Source organism: Rattus norvegicus, chromosome 1 (genome assembly GCF_036323735.1).
Source record: "Rattus norvegicus strain BN/NHsdMcwi chromosome 1, GRCr8, whole genome shotgun sequence".
NCBI lineage: Eukaryota > Metazoa > Chordata > Mammalia > Rodentia > Muridae > Rattus > Rattus norvegicus.
The window spans coordinates 90841970-90860098 of NC_086019.1; the positions used below are offsets into that span (position 1 = coordinate 90841970).

An 18129-nucleotide genomic window follows, 5' to 3' on the forward strand; every position below is an offset into this window, starting at 1 on the left:
CTTTCCAGCCTTTAACTTTGAGGTACTGTCTGTCTTTGTCTCTGAGGTGTGTTTCCAGTAGGCAGCAGAATTCAGGGTCCTCATTGCATATCCAATTTGTTAATCTATGTCTTTTTATTGGGGAGTTGAGTCCATTGATTTTGAGAGATATTAAGGAATAATGATTGTTGCTTCCTTTTATATTCTTATTTCGATGTGCGATTATGTTTGTGTGCTTTTCCTCTCCTTGTTTTGTGGCCACGATGATTAGTTTTTTTTTTTTTTTGCTTTTTCTAGGGTGTTGCTTGCCTCCTTATGTTGGGTTTTCCCATTTATTACCCTTTGTATCCCTGGATTTGTAGAAAACTATTGTGCAAATTTGGTTTTTTCATGGAACATCTTGGTTTTTCCATACTTGTCAATTGAAAATGTTGCAGGATACAGTAAACTATGTTGGCCTTTGTGTTCTCTTAGGGTCTGTATGACATCTGTCCAGGATCTTCTGGCTTTCATAGTCTCTGGTGTGAAGTGTGGTGTAATTCTGATAGGTCTGCCTTCATATGTTACTTGACCTTTTTCCCTTACTGATTTTAATATTCTTCCTTTGTTTTGTGCATTTGGTGTTTTGACTATTATGTGACGGCAGGAGTTTCTTTTCTGGTCCAATCTCTTTGGCGTTCTGTAGGCTTCGTGTATGCTTATGGGCATCTCTTTCTTTAGGGTAGGGAAGTTTTCTTCTATGATTTTGTTGAAGATATTTACTGGTCTTTGAGCTGGGATTCTTCACTCTCTTCTATACCTATTATCCTTAGGTTTGATCTTCTCATTGAATCCTGGATTTCCTGTATGTTTTGGACCACTAGCTTTTTCCGTTTTACATTATCTTTGAAAGTTGTGTCAATGATTTCTATGGAATCTTGTGCTCCTGAGATTCTCTCTTCTATCTGTTGTAGATGCTTGTATCTGTGGCTCCTTGTCTTTTCCTTTCGTTTTCTATATCCAGGGTTGTTTCCCTGTGTCCTTTCTTTATTGCTTCTATTTCCATTTTTAATCCCTTCACCTGTTTGATTGTGGTTTTTTTTTTTTTTTTTGAATTCTTTCAGGGATTTTTGTGATTTCTCTCTATAGGCTTCTACTTGTTTTTTCATGTTTTCCTGCGTTTCTCTAAGGGAGTTTTTCATATCTTTCTTGAAGTCCTCCAGCATCATGATCAAATATGATTTTAAATCTAGATCTTGCTTTTCTGGTGTGTTTGGATATTCAGTGTTTGCTTTGGTGGGAGAATTGGGCTCCAATGATGCCATGTAGTTTGGGTTCTGTTGCTTGGGTTCCTGTGCTTGCCTCTTGCCATCAGGTTGTCTCTGGTGTTACCTTGTTTTTTCTGACAGTGGCTTCCTATACGCTTGTGTGTCAGGAGTGCTGTATACCTGTATACCTGCTTTCTTTCAGCCAGTTGTGGGAGCAGAGTGTTCTGCTTTCGGGTGTGTAGTCTTTCCTGCCTACTGGTCTTCAACTGTTCCTGTGGTACTCTGTCCTGAGTCCACCAGGCAGGTCACTTGGAGCAGAAAAATTGATCTTACCTGTGGTCCCGTGGCTCAAGTTACTCATGGGGGCTTCTTTTGAGCTCTCCTTAAGAGCGGCATTCAGTAGGGCATGCGCTGCCTTTTTCTGGGTCCCCCTGTGCACCGTTGTCCTAGATGGCATTAGGTCTTTTCCTCTGGAGTCTGAAATGTGGGCAGAGTGTAGTCTCTTCTGGCTTCCCAGGCATATCTGCCCCTCTGAAGGTTTAACTCTCCCTCCCACAAGACTTGCGTTCATAGAACTGTTGAGAGGTTCCCTTTCAGGTCTGGGTGGTGTCTGGACTGTGGGGGATCTGCTGTTCGAGTGCCTTTATCATCCGGTTCCCAGAGGCCATATACAGTTTCCTCTTGGGCTAGGGAGGTGGGTAGGGGTGGGCAGTATTGGTGGTCTCTCCAGCTCTGCAATCTCAGGAGTGCCCACCTGTCTTGGCAGTGAGCTCTCTCTTCCAAGGAGTTTGGGAGCATTGAGCTGTGGGCCGGGATCAGTGAGGTTGGGGCTCCAGCTAAAACCCGGAAGTGTCCAGTCCCAGAGGAATTTTGCCCCTTGTGTGTCCTGAGTCCACCAGAAGGTCATTTGGAGCAGAAATGTTGATCTTACCTGTGGTCCCACGGCTCAAGTTGCTCGTGGGGGGCTGCTTTTGAACTCTCCTCTAGGGCGGCAAACAAGAGGGCCTGCGCCACCTTTTCTCATAGTACCCATGCACCGGGGTCCCAGATGGTGTTAGGTGTTTTCTTCTGGAGTCAGAAATGTGGGCAGAGTGTAGTCTCTTCTGGCCTCCCAGGCATGTCTGCCCCTCTGAAGGTTTAGCTCTCCCTCCCACGGGATTTGGGTGCAGAGACCTGTTGATAGGTCACTTCAGGTCCAGGAGGTGTCTTGACCATGGGGGACCTGTTGCTCTAGTGCCCCTGTCTTCCAGTTCCCAGAGGCCCTATTCAGTTTCCTCTTGGGGCAGGGATGTGTGCAGGGGCGGGTAGTATTGCTGTTCTCTCCAGCTCTGCAGTCTCAGGGGTGCCCACCTGTCTTGGCATTGAGCTCTCTCTCCCACAGGAATTGGGAGCAAGGAGCTGTGGGCCGGGATCAGCGAGGTTCGGGCTCCAGCTAAAAACCGGAAGTGTCCTTTCCTAGAGGAATTTTGCCTCTGTGTGTCCTGAGTCCACCAGGCAGGTCGCTTGGAGCAGAAAAGTTGGTCTTACCTGTGGTCCCGTGACTCACGTTACTCATGGGGTGGGGGAGGGCTGCTTTTGAGCTCTCCATGAGGGCGGCAACCAGGAGGACCTGTGCTGCCTTTTCCTGGAGCCCCTGTGCACAGGGGTCCCAGATGGCGTTAGGTGTTTTCCTCTGAAGTCAGAAATGTGGGCAGAGTGTGGTTTCTTCTGGCTTCCCAGGCATGTCTGCCCCTCTGAATGTTTAGCTCTCATTCCCACGGGATTTGAGTGCAGAGAGCTCTTGATCGGTTCCTTTAGATCTGGGCAGTGTCTGGACTGTGGGGGACCTGCCGCTCAAATGCCCCTGTCTTCTGTTTCCCTGTATTTCTTTAAGGGATTTATTTATGTCCTTCTTAAATTCCTCAATCTTCATCATGAGATGTGATTTTTAAATCCAAATCTTGCTTTTCTGGTGCATTGGGATATTTTGCATTTGCTTTGGTGGGAGAACTGGGCTCTGATGGTGCCAAGTAGCCTTGATTTCAGTTGCTATGTTTCCTGAGCTTGCCTCTGGCCATCTGGTTGTCTGTGGTGTTATCTGGTCTTTCTGTCTGTGATAGTGGTTTGATCCTCCTGTAAGCCTGTATTCAGTCCTCCTGGAGACCTGCTTTTTGCTCTCCTGGAGACCAGCTTTCTCCCAGCGGGATCTCAGTTCAGATAGCTGAATCACAGCATTAGCTCCAGGCGGAGGTATAAACTGGAACAATCCTGTTCCAGACTGCTATTTCTTATTTTTATTTGCATCAAAATCTTCAACTTATATATATGAGAAATCGCATCACATTGAAGTTGAACAGGGCAAACAGAAGGAAAAGTAATAGAGCCCAAGAGAAGGCTCAAGATTTAGGGACCCACTCATCTACACACTCATAAATCCCATAAAAAAAACTAAACTGAAATCTCTATTATATATGAATTTGATTTGTTGCAGACCCTCATGCTTGCATTCATGGTTTTACCTGAGCTTTTATTATGCTGATTTAGAGGCCAGTTCTCTTGTTGTCCTACAAATCTGTCTGTCTCTCACACTTCAGCCTCCTCTTCCACAGAATTCTCTGAGCTCTGAGCACAGGGATTTGATGGAAACATCCTTTTTATACATCAATGTTCCAAGATTTCTCACAGGGTGTAATGTCTGAGTGTGGGTCTTTGTATTTGTTCCCCTTGGCTTTAGGGGGAAATTTGCCTGGCAATGGCTAAATAGAGCAATGACCTATGAGAATAGCAGCATATCCTTAATATTCATTTTATTGTTACTTTTTTCATTACTTGCATTTCATTTTATCCTAGATCTCTGGCCTTTCTAGTCTTTGCTTTAATGTCAGGTATTAAAGCCAGACATTCCATAGCTACACCCTCAAGCTTTGTGCCAGCATTGAACCCTAGCACATTTTGCAGTCAGGACAGCACTGTACACTGCTGATGGCTGGATGAATGTATGCATTTATGTTTCAGTATCTTATAGTGTGCCTTTCCTATCAAAGATACTAAGGAATGGGTGTGAAAGTATTATGTAGGCACCAGATTGCCCTCTCCATATTCAATAAGTTATGTGGGTGTTATCTTCAGCAACAGTGCCTTGCTATCATGTGTGGAGAATAATCTTTTGTCTTTGCAGAAATGTGGGTTGTTTGGAGATTTCTATGGGACCCCTTTTTGCTGCCAATTCATTTGGATTGTACTCCGTCTTAGTACTAAAATCTTCATTTAGTAACAAGAAATGTTCTTGTGGGACTATGTTATTGGAGACTTCATTATCATCACCATCATATATTTTAGGAAGTTTCCACTGTACTAGGTTTCTCTCCTACCTCCCAAATGTCCCTTAATTCTACCTTCCCACATTTTATCACTCACATCCACTGTAAGTGTTTGTGTTCAGCTGAAAGGGTATCCTGTGATTTGGAAGGTGAGGAAGCACACAGCTCTGAGGGAAAATGTATTCCTGTTGAAGGGCATCCTGATATGTGAGAGCCCAGGAACATCTATGAGAGCGGGTCTCCTCAGTAGAGGTGTTCCACCTCTGGGCGAGGGGGGTGGATAATCCCCAGTTGAGATGAGCTCAGGAGCCTCAACTCTCTTTCTCTTCACCATTTCTCTTCTTTTTCTCTTCACTTCTGATGGAAGAGTCACACCAGTCATCAACTCTCATAAAAGAGATTTATTGGTTGGTCCAGGTTATGAAAAGATGAATCCAGGTATGGCTGCCCTCTGCTTCTAGGAGTTGACATCAGGGAGTTGAGCAAAGGGAAAAGCTTATATTGGATTTCTTAGGGGGCAAAGCTTTTCAGGGTAGAAATTTCCAGAGATTGAGGATTGGTGGGATTTCAATTCCTGAGTTTGGTTATCTCAGGGATTGGTAGGTTGTTGTGTTCAGTGATTGATGGCTTTTGTGCTCTGTGATTGGTGGGTTCTTCCTGCTAAGGCAGGAAAGGAGATGCACAACTACTTTGGACAGCTTTGCCAAAGGAGTCAGGCTGAGGAAATGTCTTGATGCTGCGATTCTGACAGAGGTTGCTATTTTGACAGCTCCTGCCTGGACATCTCATTGCACCCATAGCTGGAATGGGACGGAGGGGCTGGCTGCCACTTTAATGGATTTTTATCTCACTCTGCTTAGGGACTATATTCATCTCCCCTCTCCATTTGATCCTTCCATTCCTGTTTCTTCTGCTGCTTCTGGTCCACCTGTATATTCTATTTATTTTTCCTTCCCATGGAGATCCATATCTTTGGATCTTTGTCTATATTTTATTCCTGGGTATATGGATTATAGCTTGGTTATTATTTCTTTCTCATCATTCCATTGATTTAGATCTCAAATATATCCCACTTCCTGGTTACCTCTCCACAAAGTCCCCCATCCCACCTACTTCCTCTCCTCCCTCCCCTTTGCCTCTATATGGATGCTCCCCACCACATACCCTCTCCTGTCCCACCCCTTCAGCATCCCTATGCTGGGGCATGAAATCTCCACAGGATCAAGGCCCTCCCTTCCCATTTATTTCAAACAAGGCCATTCTCTGCTCCCTATGTATCTGGAGCCATGGATCCTTCCCTGTACATTCTTTGTTGGTGGTATAGTCCTTGGGAGCACTGGGTGGTCTGGCCAGCTGATATTGTTCTTCCCATTGGGGTTGCAATTCCACTCAGCTTCTCCAGTCCTTCCACCAGCTCCCCCACCATGCTGCTTAGGTACTACACCCATCTACCCTCCCCATATGATCCTCCCATTTCTGTTTTGTTTGCTGCCTCTAGTAACGCTGTATAATCTATTATATTTTCCCCTTCAAGGGAGGTCCATGACTTTGGCAATTTGTCTATACATAATATTCCTGGGGCTTTGGATTATAGCTATGGATTGTAGCTTGTTTCTTTAATGGCTAATATCCACATATGAGTGAAAGCATTCTACAATTATCTTTCTGGGTTTCAGTTCCTTCACTCAGGATGATTTATTCTAGTTCCATTTATTTGTCTGCAAATTTCATGATGTCATTTTTTTTTTTAGATTTTTTTATTAACTTGAGTATTTCTTATATACATTTCAAGTGTTATTCCCTTTCCCGGTTTCCGGGCAAACATCCACCTCCCCCCTCCCCTTCCTTATGGGTGTTCCTCTCCCAACCCTCCCCCCATTGCCGCCCTCCCCCCATAGTCTAGTTCACTGGGGGTTCAGTCTTAGCAGGACCCAGGGCTTCCCTTTCCACTGGTGCTCTTACTAGGATATTCATTGCTACCTATGGGGTCAGAGTCCAGGGTCAGTCCATGTATAGTATTAAGGTAGTGGCTTAGTCCCTGGAAGCTCTGGTTGCTTGGCATTGTTGTACTTTTGGGGTCTCGAGCCCCTTCAAGCTCTTCCAGTTCTTTCTCTGATTCCTTCAACGGGGGACCTATTCTCAGTTCAGTGGTTTGCTGCTGGCATTCGCCTCTGTATTTGCTGTATTCTGGCTGTGTCTCTCAGGAGCGATCTACATCCAGCTCCTGTCGGTCTGCACTTCTTTGCTTCATACATCTTGTCTAATTGGGTGGCTGTATATGTATGGGCCACATGTGGGGCAGGCTCTGAATGGGTGTTCCTACAGTCTCTGTTTTAATCTTTGCCTCTCCCTTCCCTGCCAAGGGTATTCTTTTTCCTCATTTAAAGAAGGAGTGAAGCATTCACATTTTGATCATCCGTCTTGAGTTTCGTTTGTTCTAGGGATCTAGGGTAATTCAAGCATTTGGGCTAATAGCCACTTATCAATGAGTGCATACCATGTATGTCTTGGTGATTGGGTTAGCTCACTCAGGATGATATTTTCCAGTTCCAACCATTTGCCTACGAATTTCATAAACTCGTTGTTTTTGATAGCTGAGTAATATTCCATTGTGTAGATGTACCACATTTACTATATCCATTCCTCTGTTGAAGGGCATCTGGGTTCTTTCCATTTTCTGGCTATTATGAATAAGGCTGTGATGAACATAGTGGAGCACGTGTCTCTTTTATATGTTGAGGCATCTTTTGGGTATATGCCCAAGAGAGGTATAGCTGGATCCTCAGGCAGTTCAATGTCCAATTTTCTGAGGAACCTCCAGACTGATTTCCAGAATGGTTTTACCAGTCTGCAATCCCACCAACAATGGAGGAGTGTTCCTCTTTCTCCACATCCTCGCCAGCATCTGCTGTCACCTGAGTTTTTGATCTTAGCCATTCTCACTGGTATGAGGTGAAATCTCAGGGTTGTTTTGATTTGCATTTCCCTTATGACTAAAGATGTTGAACATTTCTTTAGGTGTTTCTCAGCCATTCGGCATTCCTCAGCTGTGAATTCTTTGTTTAGCTCTGAACCCCATTTTTTAATAGGGTTATTTGTTTCCCTGTGGTCTAACTTCTTGAGTACTTTGTATATTTTGGATATAAGGCCTCTATCTGTTGTAGGATTGGTAAAGATCTTTTCCCAATCTGTTGGTTGCCGTTTTGTCCTAACCACAGTGTCCTTTGCCTTACAGAAGCTTTGCAGTTTTATGAGATCCCATTTGTCGATTCTTGATCTTAGAGCATAAGCCATTGGTGTTTTGTTCAGGAAATTTTTTCCAGTGCCCATGTGTTCCAGATGCTTCCCTAGTTTTTCTTCTGTTAGTTTGAGTGTGTCTGGTTTGATGTGGAGGTCCTTGATCCACTTGGACTCAAGCTTTGTACAGGGTGATAAGGATGGATCGATCTGCATTCTTCTACATGTTGCCCTCCAGTTGAACCAGCACCATTTGCTGAAAATGCTATCTTTTTTCCATTGGATGGTTTTGGCTCCTTTGTCAAAAATCAAGTGACCATAGGTGTGTGGGTTCATTTCTGGGTCTTCAATTCTATTCCATTGGTCTATCTGTCTGTTTCTGTACCAATACCATGCAGTTTTTATCACTATTGCTCTGTAATACTGCTTGAGTTCAGGGATAGTGATTCCCCCTGAAGTCCTTTTATTGTTGAGGATAGCTTTAGCTATCCTGGGTTTTTTGTTATTCCAGATGAATTTGCAAATTGTTCTGTCTAACTCTTTGAAGAATTGGATTGGTATTTTGATGGGGATTGCATTGAATCTGTAGATTGCTTTTGGTAAAATGGCCATTTTTACTATATTAATCTTGCCAATCCATGAGCATGGGAGATCTTTCCATCTTCTGAGGTCTTCTTCAATTTCTTTCCTCAGTGTCTTGAAGTTCTTATTGTACAGATCTTTTACTTGCTTGGTTAAAGTCACACCGAGGTACTTTATATAATTTGGGTCTATTATGAAGGGTGTCGTTTCCCTAATTTCTCTCTCGGCTTGTTTCTCTTTTGTATAGAGGAAGGCAAATGATTTATTTGAGTTAATTTTATACCCAGCCACTTTGCTGAAGTTGTTTATCAGCTTTAGTAGTTCACTGGTGGAACTTTTGGGATCACTTAAATATACTATCATGTCATCTGCAAATAGTGATATTTTGACATCTTCTTTTCCGATCTGTATCCCCTTGATCTCCTTTTGTTGTCTCATTGCTCTGGCTAGAACTTCAAGAACTATATTGAATAAGTAGGGAGAGAGTGGGCAGCCTTGTCTAGTCTCTGATTTTAGTGGGATTGCTTCAAGTTTCTCTCCATTTAGTTTAATGTTAGCAACTGGTTTGCTGTATATGGCTTTTACTATGTTTAGGTATGGGCCTTGAATTCCTATTCTTTCCAGGACTTTTATCATGAAGGGGTGTTGAATTTTGTCAAATGCTCTCTCAGCATCTAATGAAATAATCATGTGGTTCTGTTCTTTCAGTTTGTTTATATAATGGATCACGTTGATGGTTTTCCGTATATTAAACCATCCCTGCATGCCTGGGATGAAGCCTACTTGATCATGGTGGATGATTGTTTTGATGTGCTCTTGAATTCGGTTTGCCAGAATTTTATTGAGTATTTTTGCGTCGATATTCATAAGGGAAATTGGTCTGAAGTTCTCTTTCATTGTTGTGTCTTTGTGTGGTTTAGGTATAAGAGTAATTGTGGCTTCGTAGAAGGAATTCGGTAGGGCTCCATCTGTTTCAATTTTGTGGAATAGTTTGGATAATATTGGTATGAGGTCTTCTATGAAGGTTTGATAGAATTCTGCACTAAACCCGTCTGGACCTGGGCTCTTTTTGGTTGGGAGACCTTTAATGACTGCTTCTATTTCCTTAGGAGTTATGGGGTTGTTTAACTGGTTTATCTCTTCCTGATTTAACTTCGATACCTGGTATCTGTCTAGGAAATTGTCCATTTCCTGAAGATTTTCAAATTTTTTTGAATATAGGTTTTTATAGTAAGATCTGATGATTTTTTGAATTTCCTCTGAATCTGTAGTTATGTCTCCCTTTTCATTTCTGATTTTGTTAATTTGGATGCACTCTCTGTGTCCTCTCGTTAGTCTGGCTAAGGGTTTATCTATCTTGTTGATTTTCTCAAAGAACCAACTTTTGGTTCTGTTGATTCTTTCTATGGTCCTTTTTGTTTCTACTTGGTTGATTTCAGCTCTGAGTTTGATTATTTCCTGCCTTCTACTCCTCCTGTGTGTATTTGCTTCTTTTTGTTCTAGAGCTTTTAGGTGTGCCGTCAAGCTGCTGACATATGCTCTTTCCTGTTTCTTTCTGCAGGCACTCAGCGCTATGAGTTTTCCTCTTAGCACAGCTTTCATTGTGTCCCATAAGTTTGGGTATGTTGTATCTTCATTTTCATTAAATTCTAAAAAGTTTTTAATTTCTTTCTTTATTTCTTCCTTGACCAGGTTATCATTGAGTAGAGCATTGTTCAATTTCCACGTATATGTGGGCATTCTTCCCTTATTGTTATTGAAGACCAGTTTTAGGCCGTGGTGGTCCGATAGCACGCATGGGATTATTTCTATCTTTCTGTACCTGTTGAGGCCCGTTTTTTGACCAATTATATGGTCAATTTTGGAGAAAGTACCATGAGGAGCTGAGAAGAAGGTGTATCCTTTTGCTTTAGGATAGAATGTTCTATAAATATCCGTTAAGTCCATTTGGCTCATGACTTCTTTAGTCTGTCGACATCACTGTTTAATTTCTGTTTCCATGATCTGTCCATTGATGAGAGTGGTGTGTTGAAATCTCCCACTATTATTGTGTGAGGTGCAATGTGTGTTTTGAGCTTTAGTAAGGTTTCTTTTACGTATGTAGGTGCCCTTGTATTTGCGGCATAGATATTTAGGATTGAGAGTTCATCTTGGTGGATTTTTCCTTTCATGAATATGAAGTGTCCTTCCTCATCTTTTTTGAAGATTTTTAGTTGGAAATTGATTTTATTTGATATTAGAATGGCTACGCCAGCTTGCTTCTTCTGACCATTTGCTTGGAAAGTTGTTTTCCAGCCTTTCACTCTGAGGTAGTGTCTATCTTTGTCTCTGAGGTGTGTTTCCTGTAGGCAGCAGAATGCAGGGTCCTCGTTGCGTATCCAGTTTGTTAATCTGTATCTTTTTATTGGGGAGTTGAGGCCATTGATATTGAGAGATATTAAGGAATAGTGATTATTGCTTCCGTTATATTCATATTTGGATGTGAGGTTATGTTTGTGTGCTTTCATTCTCTTTGTTTTGTTGCCAAGACAATTAGTTTCTTGCTTCTTCTAGGGTATAGCTGGCCTCCTTATGTTGGGCTTTACCATTTATTATCCTTTGTAGTGCTGGATTTGTAGAAAGATATTGTGTAAATTTGGTTTTGTCATGGAATATCTTGGTTTCTCCATCAATGTTAACTGAGAGTTTTGCTGGATACAGTAACCTGGGCTGGCATTTGTGTTCTCTTAGGGTCTGTATGACATCAGTCCAGGATCTTCTGGCCTTCAAAGTTTCTGGCGAGAAGTCTGGTGTGATTCTGATAGGTCTCCCTTTATATGTTACTTGACCTTTTTCCCTTACTGCTTTTAATATTCTTTCTTTATTTTGTGCGTTTGGTGTTTTGACAATTATGTGACGGGAGGTGTTTCTTTTCTGGTCCAATCTATTTGGAGTTCTGTAGGCTTCTTGTATGTCTATGGGTATCTCTTTTTTTAGGTTAAGGAAGTTTTCTTCTATGATTTTGTTGAAGATATTTACTGGTCCTTTGAGCTTGGAGTCTTCACTCTCTTCTATACCTATTATCCTTAGGTTGGATCTTCTCATTGAGTCCTGGATTTCCTGTATGTTTTGGACCAGTAGCTTTTTCTGCTTTACATTATCTTTGACAGTTGAGTCAATGATTTCTATGGAATCTTCTGCTCCTGAGATTCTCTCTTCCATCTCTTGTATTCTGTTGGTGAAGCTTGTATCTACAGCTCCTTGTCTCTTCTTTTGGTTTTCTACATCCAGGGTTGTTTCCATGTGTTCTTTCTTGATTGCTTCTATTTCCATTTTTAATTCCTTCAACTGTTTGATTGTGTTTTCCTGGAATTCTTTCAGGGATTTTTGTGTCTCCTCTCTATGGGCTTCTACTTGTTTATTTATGTTTTCCTGGAATTCTTTCAGGGATTTTTGCGATTGTTTCAGGCATTTTTGCGATTCCTCTCTGTAGGCTTCTACTTGTTCTCTAAGGTAGTTCTTCATGTCTTTCTTGAAGTCCTCCAGCATCATGATCAAAAATGATTTTGAAACTAGATCTTGCTTTTCTGGTGTGTTTGGATATTCCATGTTTGTTTTGATGGGAGAATTGGGCTCCGATGGTGCCATGTAGTCTTGGTTTCTGTTGCTTGGGTTCCTGGGCTTGCCTCTCGCCATCAGATTATCTCTAGTGTTACTTTGTTCTACTATTTCTGACAGTGGCTAGCCTGTCCTATAAGCCTGTGTGTCAGGAGTGCTGTAGACCTGTTTTCCTCTCTTTCAGTCAGTTATGGGGACAGAGTGTTCTGCTTTCCGGCGTGTAGTTTTTCCTCTCTATAGGTCTTCAGCTGTTCCTGTGGGCCTGTGTCTTGAGTTCACCAGGCAGCTTTCTTGCAGCAGAAAAGTTGGTCTTACCTGTGGTCCCGGGGCTCAAGTTCGCTCGTGGGGTGCTGCCCATGGGCTCTCTGCAGCAGCAGCAACCAGGAAGACCTGTGCCGCCGTTTCCGGGAGCTTCAGTGCACCAGGGTTCCAGATGGTCTTTGGCTTTTTCCTCTGGCGTCTGAGATGTGTGTGCAGAGAGCAGTCTCTTCTGGTTTCCCAGGCTTGTCTGCCTCTCTGAAGGTTTAGCTCTCCCTCCCACGGGATTTGGGTGCAGAGAACTGTTTATCCGGTCTGTTTCCCTCAGATTCCGGCGGTGTCTCAGGCAGGGGTCCTGCCGCTCCTGGGCCCTCCCCCACGGGAGCCCAGAGGCCTTATACAGTTTCCTCTTGGGCCAGGGATGTGGGCAGGGGTGAGCAGTGTTGGTGGTCTCTTCCGCTCTGCAGCCTCAGGAGTGCCCACCTGACCAGGCGGTTGGGTCTCTCTCTCACAGGGTCTGGGGGGAGAGCTGCTATGGGCCGGGATCCGAGGGTGTGGGACTTCCGGTAAACACAGAACGTGCCCGGTCCTAGAGGAATTCTGCTTCCCTGTGTCCCAAGCTCACCAGGCAGCTTTCTTGCAGCAGAAAAATTGGTCTTACCTGAGGTCCCGGGGCTCAAGTTCACTTGTGGGGTGCTGCCCATGGGCTCTCTGCAGCAGCAGCAACCAGGAAGACCTGTGCCGCCGTTTCCGGGAGCTTCAGTGCACCAGGGTTCCAGATGGTCTTTGGCTTTTTCCTCTGGCATCTGAGATGTGTGTGCAGAGAGCAGTCTCTTCTGGTTTCCTAGGCTTGTCTGCCTCTCTGAAGGTTCAGCTCTCCCTCCCACGGGATTTGGGTGCAGAGAACTGTTTATCCGGTCTGTTTCCCTCAGGTTCCGGCGGTGTCTCAGGCAGGGGTCCTGCCGCTCCTGGGCCCTCCCCCACGGGAGCCCAGAGGCCTTATACAGTTTCCTCTTGGGCCAGGGATGTGGGCAGGGGTGAGCATGTTGGTGGTCTCTTCCGCTCTGCAGCCTCAGGAGTGCCCACCTGACCAGGCGGTTGGGTCTCTCTCTCCCATGATGTCGTTTTTAAACAGCTAAGAAATATTCCTTTTTATATATTTGCCTCATATTATTTTTTATTTTTCTTCTGTTGAGAAACATGTAGGTTGTTTCCAAGTTTTACTATTATGAAAAGAGCAAATGTATGGTTGAAGAAGTGTCCTTGTGGTAGTGTGAAAAACTCTTTGGCTACAAGCCCAAGAGTGCTATAGCTGAATCTTGAGGTAGATTGACTCCTAGCTTTCTGAGGATCTGCCATAGTGACTGTACAAGTTTGTACTCCCACCAGCAATAGAGCAGTGTAGCTGACTTTTGCCACTTTGTGGGTTCTTCTTTCTTCTGCCCTACTAATGACATTTCTATCCTTTCAACCATGTAAGACTAGATACTAGAGATTTTGATAGAGTGGAAATGAAAAAGATCCCTAAATAATGTCAGGGGCCAGTTATTCTTAGACTGACTCCTGCTGCTTAAGGGAATTGAGGTCCTTAGGGCAAGTTTGATCTTTGCCATCAGGATATCTAATTTCTTCTTGTTGTTGTTTCTGCTTAACACCTGAATACTTAATAAACTATGACCAACAACAATCAACAACAACCAATAATCACCCAACAATTTAACAACTACCCACCAAGTGAACCTGCCTCCTGGAAGCTCTGGCATTTATATAACCTCTGAAAACTCCCCAGAATTCCAAAGATCACACATTCACAGAAACTATCGGGAGCTGGCAAAACCACACCTTGGCTAAAGCATGAGGCAAATCACAGTCACCTTGTATGCACAATCTTGAGCATCCCTATATCCCACACCTGGACTAAAAAAAACCAAACAAGCAAACAAACAAACAACAAAATACATTCAATAATAGTTCTGTGATTTTCAAGGAAACAAAAACTTCAAAACTGTCACTACAGAGGACTATTCCCATTGCTCCACATCCTTGCCAGCATGAGCTGCCACTTGTGTCATTGATCTTAGCCATACTGAAAGGTGAATGATGGAATTTCAAAATAGTTTTGATTTGTATTTCCTGATGGCTAAAGATGTTGAGAATTTCTTTAAGTATTTCTTAGCCAATACTGGTGGAACAGAGGGACAGATGAATTTCTGCAATCAGACTATCTGCTTGTCTGGAGGGAGTAATCTGTGGGTTAGCAGCATACATATTCATTTATGTAAGAAACAACAGCAAGAACAACCAACATTATCTATGAACACTTCCATGAGCTAGATAGGGTCATGATAGCTGAGGAGATGTTGACTTTATCTGTGAACACTAGCAATGCTTACCTTGACACATGTCTTGACACTCATGCCTATGTTTGAATTAAATACTCTTTGGCTTTTCAAATTGTAAAGTTAATGAAAGTCATAAGTATTTATTTGAGTAAAGAAACCATTCATGATGGATAATATCTACAGCCATAGAAAGTTCACAGTAATAGCACCCACCAGTGTTGATAGCTAGGTCTATAGACAAAAAAGGCAACTGGGCATGCACACACAGCTTGATTGGGAAAAACCTATTTGTTTTACTTGGTCATGCAGAAGTAGTTGGCATGCTGTGATTGGTCAACTGCTATGAGTGATAGTAGTTGGCATCCTGGGGTTTGTCAACTGCTATGAGTGAATGAGACTTGTAGTTCATTGGAAGAATATAGTCTCAAGATATTGGGTAATTCAGCTGACTGTTGTGTTTAGTTATTATGCAGAAGCTGCCTTTGGTCAAATTCAGTCAATTGAATGGACTCTATAGGATGTAACCATGAAAATTTTGTGCTCATATATCTTATGTTTTTGAGATAGGGATGTTCTAGAAACAATTCTATAGACTTTGGTAGCCATACTCTTTCATCAATACTCTTATTAGAGATGGAACCCAGGGTTGTCATGCAAACAGTCCCCACCTTCGGCCCTTACATGGTGCATTCTAGAAAGTCCTTTCCTGGTTAGCCTCTCTGCCCTCCTCATTCAGTGAAGAGTTTTAGGCAAGTGCTCTTCTGTTGAGCCATGTCTCAATTAAGAACTCATGTCTAGTCTTGAGTGTAAGTGACTTCAGTGGCTTTGGGCTAAGCCTGGTTCTTTGCTCTGTCCCTTTTCATATTTCATCTTTACAGTTGGAGAAACATAAGTCAGTGAGTTAAAAAATGACTTGTTCATATAACAGTACTAAGATTAGAAAGGAAGACATGTGAAAAAAGACAAAAAGAAGTTAACAACAGAGAGGCAAGGATATTGGAACAGATCCCAACAAAGACACACACACACACACACACACACACACACACACACACACACACACAGAGGGGAGGAGGGGAAGGGGGAGGGAAGGAGGTAGGGGAGGGGCATTTCCAACAGGAGCAGACATTTTGAAAAATCAAAGAGTAAATTTCAGACAGATGAAAAGTGATGAACCAGAGAGAATGAGAGAGAAAAGAAGAAAGTTGGAGAACACAACTAGAAATAGAGGAGGAATACAGAATATGTGACAAGTTGTTCTTAAGGAAGGGGGAGCAAGTTAGAATGGTATCTAGGGAGTTTAGAAACATGTCAGCAGAGAGAGCAGATCAAAAGACAAACAGTGGTAATATGTACAGATGGGTTCAGGGAAATTATGATGGGGAGAGAGGGAGAGGGAGAGGGAGAGGGAGAGGGAGAGGGAGAGAGAGAGAGAGAGAGAGAGAGAGAGAGAGAGAGAGAGAGAGAGAGAGAGAGGTGGAGAAACAGAGAGACAGAAAGGCAGAGTGACAGACAAATGCAAATGCAGAGGGAAAGAGAGAGGGAGGAGAAACTGTTGAAACTTGTCCAAATTATCAGCTCTAGACATGACGATATTGTATTGAGTGTAAGACAGGTCATTGAACCGTTCTGGACAAATTTAGGTCACAGAACCAGTTTTAGGAGAACTATCTCAGAGAGCTACTTCACAAATTTCTTAGGTAATCATCTAATTTCTGTTATTTCACAAAATTTTAAGGTCATCCTCTAAATTCTGAAAAGGAGATATGCAAAGAGACAGGTACTTTTTCTAAATAAACCCATACAGGTAAAATTTTCCAACAACTAGGAGGGCACAGGCATTTCTGGCAAATCCCTGCTTAACCTGGAGGTCCCAGGCAGTCAGTTGAAGATAATGAGCCACTGAGGTACAGTGCAGGTGGTAGTGCCTGTGCATGGGCATCCAGGCTCCCATTGCTCTCTAGTGTTCCTTATATGAGATTACAAACCATCAAGGCTCCTCATACCTTTGAGAACCCAATATGAGCCATAGACCCCTTATCACATGTACCTGCCCCTTCTCAATTGTCTGAACAATGGTGTTTGGTAATTTACTTTTTCAAGTTCATTAATCTCAATGTGAAGAATAAAACGTGACAGAAAGAAAGAAAGAAAGGGGGGGAATGAAGGATAGGGCGAGCAGAGAAAGAAGAGAAACACAGAGGTCTTCCTTTGTAGCCCATCCTGTTCTGATTCCATCATCTTCCTCCCTCTGTCAAGTGCTGGGAATACAGGCATGTGCTTACAGGTCGAGCTTATATGGGATACTTTCTAAACAGTACCTTTACCCTCAGGGCAGCTCTTTGATATGTGTATCAATCTCCTCCCAGGAGAAATGAGGGACACTAGAGATCTTGCATTATAAAAATGTGTACAAACACACTTTGCACCTATTCTAAGTGAGTTCTTACAGTTTTGGGGCAAGGACTCTGGTAATCAAACAAAAGCTACAAATCTGTCAAAAGTGACCATGGGGACATCCTCCAATTATCCATTCTTTATTTTCTGATTTATTTATTTCACACGTATTCCATGTGCATACATGTGTGTTATGGTATGTGTGTATGTGTTTATGTTGGAGACAGTTTGTGGAGTTGATTCTCTCATTCCAGCATGTGGGTCCAGGGGATTGAACTCATAATGTAAGCTAAGACATCTCACTGGCCATTGCATCAATTCTTTAAGGTTTGGGAATCTCTTAACATCCTCATTTGAAATGCATGTTAAGGGTTAAATTCATTCTTACTCATTGCGATGGGAAGAGTTGTCTAAATGTTTACTGATGGGACAGTCCAAACTTATATACTCTGTATATACTGTATACTCTCTGGAGGCTCACATGGCTCATTTTCTGTGCCCACAGGAAAGCGTATGTGTCTTGGAGAAGGCATTGCCCGAAGTGAATTGTTCCTTTTCTTCACTACCATCCTCCAGAACTACTCAGTGTCCAGCCCTGTGGATCCTAACACCATTGATATGACTCCCAAGGAGAGTGGATTAGCCAAAGTAGCCCCAGTGTACAAGATTTGCTTTGTAGCCCGCTGATTGTGCTGAGGCAGTCAGCCGACTCACTTCTGTTCAAAATGGCCCCATTTTTCTGATTCTGGGAGACCTGCTGGAGACCAGGCCCAAGGTTGCTGAGTCATTCCTCACTTCTTCCCAACAGCCTCAGTCCCCATTTATCAGGTCTCCATGCTCTGTGATCTATGCTATTGGACTATGTATAAGGTCTGAATTCTATGTCTACAGGTTTGCCTAGTATGTATGGTTCATGTAAACAGGATCATATAGTGTATGAACTTTGTTGTCTTGTGTCTACTTCACACATTAGTTTTCGATATCCTACAGGCCATAGTCACACACCTTCATGAGCCTTTCTCATGATCTTTCTTAGTATCCTCTTCATTCACCTTCTGTCTAGGCAGAAGCCTCCTCAGCCTTGAGCTGCATGTTTCTTAACATTTACCTTACCTTCTGTTATGATTCTTTTTAGATCTCCCAAGAATCACATCAATATCTGCATTAGTAATGGTTCTTCTCTAAAGTAAT

At 42.8% G+C, this 18129-nt stretch overlaps 1 protein-coding gene across 1 annotated transcript in view; it reads left to right on the plus strand.

Annotated features, from left to right (window-relative positions):
* The window catches only part of Cyp2b3 (cytochrome P450, family 2, subfamily b, polypeptide 3), a 79385-nt gene extending 61502 nt beyond the window's left edge, over positions 1–17883 (plus strand). Inside the window, exon 9 of the mRNA NM_173294.3 lies at positions 17444–17883. Within this exon, the coding sequence (NP_775416.1) occupies positions 17444–17625 (182 nt within the window). The 3' untranslated portion in view covers positions 17626–17883. The remainder of the gene's footprint in view (positions 1–17443) is intronic.
* The last annotated feature ends 246 nt before the right edge of the window (positions 17884–18129 follow it).